Here is a 9,729-nt window from a genome sequence, read left to right as displayed (position 1 = left end):
TAAGTATCTAAAATGAAAGTGAAAGATTTAGAAATTTTAAGGTATTAAAATATCACCAAATGATAACGTATATTATGGGCAATAATTTAGCTTATAATATTAGTTATATTACCATAAACATTTAAATAATAGTACGTCCCAAAACTGGTATACTTTATTTTTATGCACTGTAAACTGTTGTGATTTTTACTGAAACCCCTCATCTTGCCAATTGTAACAAATGCATGTAATCTCTTTAACTTAAATTAAAAGTTATTTCAATGAAAGAAACTGTATTGTTAGCTGTACATGACAAGTCAACATAATGCACTCCCCAACTGATAAACACAATGCAAGATGTCCCCTTATGTATATTTGACATCAGCGACTGAAGGACAGGGTAACAGTAATGCCGGTGATTATGAGTGCAATTATTTTTTTACACAGCTTATACTGATTATTATTAGTCATGTGAGCTTATGGAAGACTGGAAAATGCACTGAAAATTCTTGTTCAGTTTACTTCATTAAAATGAGCTAAAATCACACAGTTACATTTTATCACAACTTTATCATGTTCAGTCTGTCACGGTTCAGGGTGCCTTCTCGGCTCCTCGTGCTGTCTGTGTTGTCCTGTCATGTTCGGTGGCTCGTGGTCTGGGCAATCAGTGCTGATCGTGCAGCGAGAGGGCACGGATCATGAGCTGACTCTCCCCCACCTGTCGCTCATTCCCCCACTCCCACATATGTCCCTGTTTTTCCGTTCCTCGTTGTGAGTAGATTGTTTTGTCCTTGCTCGTGTTGTGTTTGAGAATCTCACTTCTCTACTTCTGACCCTCTGTTCCCTTCTGCTACAGGACTCGAGATCCAGCAGGTTGTGTGGTCCACAGACGCTGCCAGCCAGCTCTGGATTCTCATCTTCCTTAAGCCGCTGTTATATATTGTTTATGTTATTTTGTGTTTTGGTGGCGAAAATAAAAGTTTCTCCTGCTCTACTCTGCATCTGAGTCCTACATCACTCATACCGTGACAGAGTCCACTTAAAATGTAAAACTGGATGTATACTAAATTGATTTGTGTTTGGATTACATGAATCATTTGGATTTTTAGTTCCCGCAGCATGCTTTCCATAAAGATTGAATTGGGAGAGTAAAAGTTAAAATTAAGTTTTAGGCCTATGTGTTTTTAAGTTAAGGGGAAAAAACTGATAATGTTTAATGCTCAGCTACAGCATGTTGGACATTTAAAAGATTTCCTGTTGTTGGTGTTTTTGTGGTTAGCATTGTTTTAAAAACTCTCAAAAGAAAAGGTTCAAGAGCTGTCACTGGGGATTTACCCTTTCAAAATGTACACGTTTGTACCTTATTTACCCCTAAAGGGTACATATTGGTACCTTAGAGGTATGAATTAGTACTTAAAGTATACATATTAGTACAGACATGGTACATATTAGAACTTTTTGAAAGGGTACAAAGCTTTTGTACCTATTTTTCTAAGAGTGAAGAGCTTGTGGTTTGGTTGTGCGATAGTTATAGAGTTATGGTGCTTCATGCATCATTCAAAACTCAGATTTATTGCAGTTCAGTGACAATTTATTTGCATTTGTATGGTGACGTGTTCTTTTAGATACCAATATTAACTTTTAACTAACTCTGTTTTAAAATTAATTGATTTTGAGACTGCAACTTTGGAGGCCCCTCCTCCAAAGGACACTCAGATGTGCAAGCCAACCACAAACTGAGCACAAGCTCCTCTCTTCACCACAAATCATAACCAAAAGACAGACATATAGCTGCATATACCCAAATTTTGTTTTCTAATTTTATCATAACATTTTCAAGTAAAAAAAAAAAAAACATATTAGGGCATTAGCCTACATACTGTATGTAAGGCACTGGGAAAAGTTTAATAAAACACAAACATTGTACTGGTTTTAATGGTTGCTTTACAAACTTAATAAATCTCTATCTTAACCTCACTGGTTAATTTAGAATGTTTAAGTTTGGCTTTAAATACGTAGGTGACTCCAAAACAGTTTTATTTTTTTTTACATGCACACATACACTTTAGAACACTTTGAGTAAAGGTCAACACAATAACCATAGCAGCCAACAATTTTTTTCTCTGTAGTTTTTAGACTCCACCCCCCACCCCCACCCCCCTCTTCTCACTCTGCTGCTTTCACTTCAATCCACTTTATGAGTGGATGCATCTGAGTGCAGTTGATCGGAACTTCAGCTGCTCATCACATGCAGGATGAGAAGATACTTACTTGGAATTCTAGTACTTCTTAAATACTGCATTTGCGGTGATGTGGTGAACTTTGATGGAGTCATCAAGGATTGTGTAGTTGGTAACAGTAAGTTATTTGTTCTTACTGAACATCGACTACATCAGATGAGACACGATCTGCATGAGGAGAAGAGGAAAGACATCACTAATGCTACTCACCATAACAGAGTCAACATTCTGGTGCCTTTTGACACCAACGGCACCCTGATAACGTGTGGGACTTTAGAAGATGGATATTGTGAAGTTCTTGATATAAATGACATTACAAATAGTATTTACTATGAAAGTAATATACTGGCAGGACTGCGACAGGATGAGACATCTGTTGCTTTCATAGCCGGTAGGTACCTTTTGGTTGGAAAAATGGATGAAGATGCAAAACCTCAAGATTCTCTGTTTTCTGTTGTTAGCTTGTGGAGCACCTCAGAATCTCAACCAGGAGGGATTTTCTCAAGAATAGCAGAAGCATCAGAGGACTTCATTCAGAGCACAGTGAGAGATGTGGAGTTTGTTGATGGATTCCAGAGAGTTTCGCCCTCAGAATCCTATTTATTTCTCAACACAAAGAAGGACTACGAGAAGAAAGTGCTCGTCCTGTGGATGAACAGCTCTAAAGGAAAAAAGTCAGATATTATCAAATCTCTACAGGCTGCAACCATAAGATGCTGCAGTGATAAAGTTCGTCCAGTGCTCGTCGCCTCCACCGTTATTCCCTCAGTGAACGGTGTTATTTGGGCAGGTGCGTTCAGTGCGCAGAATCAGCAGGATCCGGAGAACAGCGCGCTGGCTCTGTACGACATCAGTAACGTTCAAGGACAAGTGAAGGGCTTCTGCGCTAATGGAGAAAAGCCATGTGGATCTGAGGTCGGAAATTGCATTCATACACGTTTAAAATAAAAAAAAGTATTTCACCTTATTGATGTTGCATGATAAACATAGTTGTACTATTCACTACAATCATATAAAGTTGAATTATGTTGTTTGTGTTTCAGAGAGGTAGTGAACTTCAGCCGCTCTCTGTGGTGTTCAAGTACAGCTCAATATCAGCAGTGGCAGCAGTTAGAAATGGATCCTGGATTGTGCTGTTCATAGGAACCAGTGATGGACAACTCATAAAGGTCTCCTTCATCTGTCTGTCAAAAATGCATTTACTTTCACTAGTCTCATTGAGTTTTAATTTCTAAATACCTGCACAATATTTCCATTTACACATGCAGCTCTAAGCTGTTCCATGTTTAGCTGTGCATTTAAACTACTTTTGTTCGGTTTGATTTCTTTAGCTAGTGCTGGATGAGAAATTCACACCAGGCTGTCCAACAGTGCTGTACAAATCTGATGATGAACGAGCAGTTCTTCCCAGAATGCACTTTGATCCAGTAGATTTCAAACATATCTACATTGTTCTGAAGAAACAGGTGAGATTTAAAAAGGTCATTAAAAAGTGAGACTCAATTTGGAAAATAATTTAGCCACAGGGATTCAGGGGACATGTCTGGCTGTTTATTAGTACTTATAATAAAGCACATTTTAAAGCATTATTCTACATGACATTTTTCTAGATCTCTTAACCCTACTCCATGCCTAAACATAACTACTACAAACAACTACCTTACTATTAATAAGCAGCAAATTGAAGGAGCTTAGAGAAAACTTTCATAATGAACATGTTCACTAATCTAAAATATTACCACGTAACATCATTCCCTGCACGTTTTCACTGGATAAATTTGTTATTATGTGCAAATGTTTATGTATAAATCTAGATTTAAAATTCATTAATGCATTCATTTCACGGTGGCTATCTGGTGGAAAGAAATATATCAAATCAAATGTGATACCGTGGGTTAAGCACTAGATGCATGTTTAGCCCTATAAACAGACACCATTGTGCAATCCCTAGTTGCTGAGAAAAAGCAATTTCAGACATATTTACATACTTTAATTAGGTTTAGCATTGAAAATATGGCTAGAGATAATTAAAATGTACTTTTATCAAAGTTTAGATTTTTTATGTTTTTGAGTCTTCTGGTTCAACTAACTGGTAAACAGTGTCAAACACAGCCTTTGATCTCACTTTGTCTAAAAATTAATTTTATATCACTCTGTCTAAAAACTGATATTTTGTTCTTTTGGCTGCAAACCAGAAACCATAAAGAAAATGTTATAAAGAGCTTGATATAAAAAACATCACTCAAACCTAAATGACACTAATAACACAATGTTATTGTGCTACTGATCCAGTATAAGGTCTCCTTACCATGACATGTTTGTCAGTTCAGTTGAATTATATACACGCATCTTTTTGTAATAACATTTTCATTTTTGTAACATTTTTATTTCTTACTTAAACCTGTAGAATAGAATAGAATAGAATAGAATAGAAACGTGCATTAGAGTAGAAATTCTCTCCCCCTAACTTATAAAATAATGGCTACACCCTGATCACAGCACACAAATAAATATTCAAATGAATATAGTTGTCCACTTTGTGTGTTAGGATATTACACTCAATTGGACAGTTTTGGAAAGAATGCTTAAAATATTGCAGAAATTAATATTAAATATTAATATTATCAAAAAGGAAAAGCTGGCATGGCAGAATGAGTCTAGACGTGTCTTCTGCTCATATTTTATGTTTATGTTATGATGCAGTTAAGAAGAGTGTCCATAGTTCAGTGTGCTACATACAGCACTCTGAAAGCCTGCAGAGCTGCTCTGGATCCTGTTTGCGGCTGGTGTCTGAACACACACAGGTCAGCCTGCCTTTATCAAGTGTGATTTTTCACACATTAGACATGATGTCTGCTTTAGGCTGCAGTGTGCAAACAGTTCTGTAGTGATATTTTGGTTGATGCTATTTTTATCTAGATGTTCTACTCAAGATGAATGCTCAGACACTTCATGGGTGTCCATCCCAAAAAACTCTCTTCAGACAAAGCTGTTTTCTTTTCAGATGGCAAAGAATTCTACTATAAAGGTCATATAGACATCAATGTCTAAAAGTATTTTCTTAATTATCATTTAGAAAATATTTACAAGACTACTATTTACCTGCCATTGCCCTCTCTTCTGTACAGATTACTCTACATCTTTCCTTGAGTCTGGAGAGCACAGGAAATCCTGCTTTCTCATGCACCTTCACTAAAGAGAGTGTAAAGCTGTGTGACGGGTCTGGTTCGCCTGCAGTTTTCCCAAACTGCTCCTGTAGTTTTTCTGACCAGATGCTCTACACTAGAAGTTGGTCCTCCTTCAAAGAACTTGTACATGTGCTATTATGCTATTAGTTTATGTAGTCAGAATATGATTATTTATAATCGTAAAAAATTGTTGGTAATCTGTTCAGGTTTAAAAGTTTCTGCTACAGTTACTATTGAGGATCAGAAGATCACAGAGATGCTGACGCTGAGAAACTGTTCCAGTATCACAGAAAATTCTTCTTACACACAGTGAGAAAATTAAACGCAGTGAGAAAATATCACAATGCAGAAATGATAACACAGAGCTTATCATCTTCATATGTGTATTTATGCAGGTGTGTTCAGTGTGTCTCATCTGGGTGTCACTGGTCCTCTTCCTCTCAGCGTTGTGAATGGACACGTGAGCCGCAGTTACACATACAGGTGAGACAATGAGACAAAAACCTACAATTCAGTGCTTCAGTATATGTGTATTGGTAAACTGCACAATTTTCATAAAGAGTTAAGATGATATTAATGCATTGTTGGTAGCTGAAATATTGCGTTGGCTGAAGTGAATTCAGTAAATAAATACATAACTCAGAGTTCTCTCTCTTTCTGTCTTTTTTAGGATGCATGTAAATATCTACTCTTTGAGATGGTAAGAACGATTTGCTTGTAAACTTCATATAAAACAATAGTTGTTTTCTCATATATATCATATCAGCAACAGATGTGTCACAATCACCTTACTTTTTAAATGATGTATACAGTATATTATTCATGAGTAATTACAATTATATTTTATTAATGTATATTTATAATTACATGTTATTATTATTAAGTTACTTTTAAAGTCTATTTTTCATCAAAAATACTGCGGTCATATGGAGTTGATATGGATTTTGTGCTGGTTTATTGTGTTTCCTTAATGAGTCAATTTTTTTGTGTTTTGTTGAAGCCGGAGATTCTCTCTCTGGAGCCGAGCAAGGCTTCTTTCCATGGCAGAAACAATGTTTTACTAAGAGGAAGGAACCTGGAATCTGTCACTAAAATCCGTATTCGAGGGGATCTGGAGTGCATTCCTAAAGAGTGAGACTGTGTGTTTGTTTAGTGGTATATATGAATGTGTGTAGATTCAGATAAATGATACTGTATATCTGGACATGAATGTTTCTCTTCAGATCTCCAGTGCTGGATCGCTCCAGTGACACTTTAAGGTTCCACATTCCTCCCAGTGCAACTAAAGGAACAGTGAAAGTGTGTGTTGTTACTCCTGACGACCGTTGTCATGGTAACAGCACCATCACTTACAGTTCTCAGCCCAGCTGCACAGGAATACAGCCCACAGTCAGCTGGAGCAGGTCAGACCATTTCAGACCAACTTTCATGCTCATGGTAGTCATAAAACTTGCAAGAACATTATTTGCATGGAAAAAATAAAATTGGCAAAATAATGCTCTGCAGACATACCATTAGAACAGACAAGAAACAGTTTGATGGCAAGTCCATTACATGGCTGACTAGTCTTTCTTAAAGTTTAGTAAGAGCAAACTGCTTCCTGACAGCCAGAACATTGTTAATACTTCTGGCAGGTTTCACTTTCACTGGTTGCGGAAGTGTTGTATTGTTAGACTATGAAACTCACATACACTAAGGTGAGTAGTTGGAATTAAAGCTTTAATACTGTGCTTTAATATTGCTTCATTTCATGAATTACTGGCTGAAATGGTTTTCAATCTCTTCATGCAGTGGTGGAAGGAAGATTCAAGTTCAGGGCAGCAATATGGAATTAGTAGAATCAGTTACTGTCCTTCCCTCTAATAAAGTGCTGAAAACACAATTTAACACAAGCTCAGGGGTAAGATGCATTTATTACTTTTGCTGTATTGGACACAGATGTCAGCTATTACTTTTGCTGTATTGGACACAGATGTCAGCTATTTATAACTTGATTTTTTTTTATTAGTTTTGAGTTGTCAGGATGGATTTTGTGGAAAACTGCATACTTTATATACGCTGTTTATCCACTGGTGTCATACCATGCACTTTTTCAGTAACGTTACACAAATAAAAGTACCTCCAGCTGTGGGTAGTGTGAAGCTGAAATTTTGTGGTCACAATAAACAAGAAAAAATGGATCATTCAAGACATCAAACGTCCCACGAACCACTGGTTGTAAAAACAAGACAATGTTGTTAATTTGTTCATCCGCACAACCAAAGCATGCAGTTATATATTTTTTAAAGGAGTCCTATTATGCTCTTTTACAAAGTCTTGATACTGTTTTGGGGTGTACTAGAACATGCTCTCATGCTTGGTGGTTCGAAAATCGAATTATTTTTCACATAATTTACATTATTACAATACCTTTCTCCCCAGCCTGACACAAACGACTCAATTAGTTCAGTGGACTTTGAGTGGACTTGGAGTGGACTTTGAGATCTGAACTTTGTAGATCGTTTTATGCCCAAACATACACAATACACACTGACTAAAATTCAAAAAGTGAAAAAGCATAATAGGACCCCTTTAACCACTACATAGTGTAGCTTTAAAGAAAATTTGATTCCTCATGTCATAATGCCTTTAATATTTTTATTTAAAGCTTCACATGTATTAGAATCATATGTTCATTGTCTCTCTTTCTCAGGATGTGTGGTTTCACTCCCACTCTTATGATGGCAGTGGTCAGTTTAGATTGTTGTTAAATGTTCAGAACTCTGCGGTGGACTGTTTGGGTTATTTCTCCTACAAGCCTGATCCAGAATTCACTGAATTCACCACTTTACAGGTGGCCAACGATCTACAGGTGAACATTCAGGTGAAAAACCTCTTTAGACGAGCAAGATCTGCCCCTTAGAATTAGATCTGGCAACTGTGCATTAATGGGACTAATTATTCTTTTGGGTCTCTGTTTCTCAGAAAAAGGCAGATGTGCTGAATTTGAGTATGAATGAGGTGACTGTGACGGGTCTACAGGGAGATCAGCAGTATCAGTGTGTTCTGGAGAAGATTGAGTCCTATTCTGTTATCTGTAAGATTAAAGGAGAATCAGGAGCCGTCACTGCAGTGGACTCACTCACTGTAAGTCTGTTTTTTGATACTGTTAATTCTTTGGTAAATCTATAGATTATATGGAATTTCATAATTTGACTTGATAATACTGCAGTGTTAAGTTTAATGTAAATCATAAATTTACAAAGTTAATATTTACATTAAGAAAAGAATCTACTTTCATTGTCATTTCAGATCACGGTTGGGAATTATGTTCTTGGGATGAGTGGTACAAAGTATCTGTTCTGCCTCAGTCCACAGAATATAACTGGCCGTGTATATGGAGGAGCAATGGAAACATAAATGATTCTCAGCATCTTCCAGACTGAAAAACTATGATTTTCTATTCCAACTACTAGAGAGTTCTAGAAATTTTAGATCTAGGTTTTTATGCAATTATACATTTGGGCACGTGTTTTTTTTTTCTGTTGCATTTTCTTTACACTATATAATTAGTATTTTAATTAACAGTTCAGCTTTAATTAACATATGTATTAGGTTATGATCTCTTACTCACTGTTTCAGACACATGCAAACATACAAACTTTCTACTAAAAAATATGACAATGTTTACATTTACAATGAGTCAGCAGCACAAGAGATCACCAGTCAAACATCTCCAGAGTCATTCTGTGGATGATCAGCAGGTGGCGCTGTCTACTCATTTATTATAGACCGCACAAACAATCAAGGTTCCTACAGAGGACAGGTCTGTTATTAATACTGCAGTACAATTATTTTGTTGTCAAAGACTTTGGTTATAATTTTTTTCCACTGTACACCTATACGATTATATTTTCCTGTTATTAATCTGATAACTGTTATCCATATACTGCATTAAACAGCATATTTATTAATAAAAATGGCTAATATACAGTATATCTAATCTATGGTCTGGTCTGTATTTAAATGGACAACCACACATAAACACATAAGATTCTCTCACAAACATGCTTCTTAGTTCTGCAAGTCATTAGAGCACACATTTCAGAGCACACCTCACAATGTGTGCTGCATTATTAATCAGAAAGCCTAAATTTTAATATGGCTAAACTCCTGTTCAGATTATTACTGTAGTTACATGACTATTAGCCCCTTCAAGCACAGAATTCCATGTAAAGGCATAAATAGTATTAAACATCAAAATATTAATGAGCAATCTATGGCTCGAGATCCATTTTGTGTTTATTTTTTAATATAATAAATGTTACCTCACATACAGAAAT

The 9,729-nt window shown here is 36.2% G+C and overlaps 1 protein-coding gene across 2 annotated transcripts; it reads left to right on the top strand.

The window, feature by feature from the left end:
* Positions 1-2,079: 2,079 nt before the first annotated feature.
* On the top strand, positions 2,080-9,387 carry LOC306858244 (plexin-C1-like; the record flags this gene model as incomplete). Of its 2 annotated transcripts, XM_079398676.1 has the most annotated exons (15): positions 2,080-3,134; positions 3,263-3,388; positions 3,551-3,685; positions 4,923-5,023; positions 5,139-5,247; positions 5,348-5,507; positions 5,614-5,716; positions 5,803-5,890; positions 6,078-6,107; positions 6,408-6,538; positions 6,631-6,810; positions 7,199-7,307; positions 8,100-8,270; positions 8,372-8,533; positions 8,699-9,387. In XM_079398676.1, the coding sequence occupies 15 exons, from the start codon at positions 2,235-2,237 to the stop codon at positions 8,804-8,806; spliced, it is 2,613 nt and encodes an 870-aa protein (XP_079254802.1). In that variant the 3' UTR covers positions 8,807-9,387. The 2 variants fall into 2 exon arrangements, with proteins under 2 accessions (XP_079254802.1, XP_079254803.1); XM_079398677.1 differs by lacking the exons at positions 4,923-5,023; positions 5,139-5,247 and having other exon boundaries at positions 2,235-3,134.
* Positions 9,388-9,729: the final 342 nt, after the last annotated feature.

Source organism: Barbus barbus, assembly GCF_936440315.1.
Source record: "Barbus barbus genome assembly, chromosome: 39".
NCBI classification, from domain to species: Eukaryota; Metazoa; Chordata; class Actinopteri; order Cypriniformes; family Cyprinidae; genus Barbus; species Barbus barbus.
Note: the sequence above shows the minus strand (reverse complement) of the source record. Positions and strands in the feature narration are given on the sequence as shown.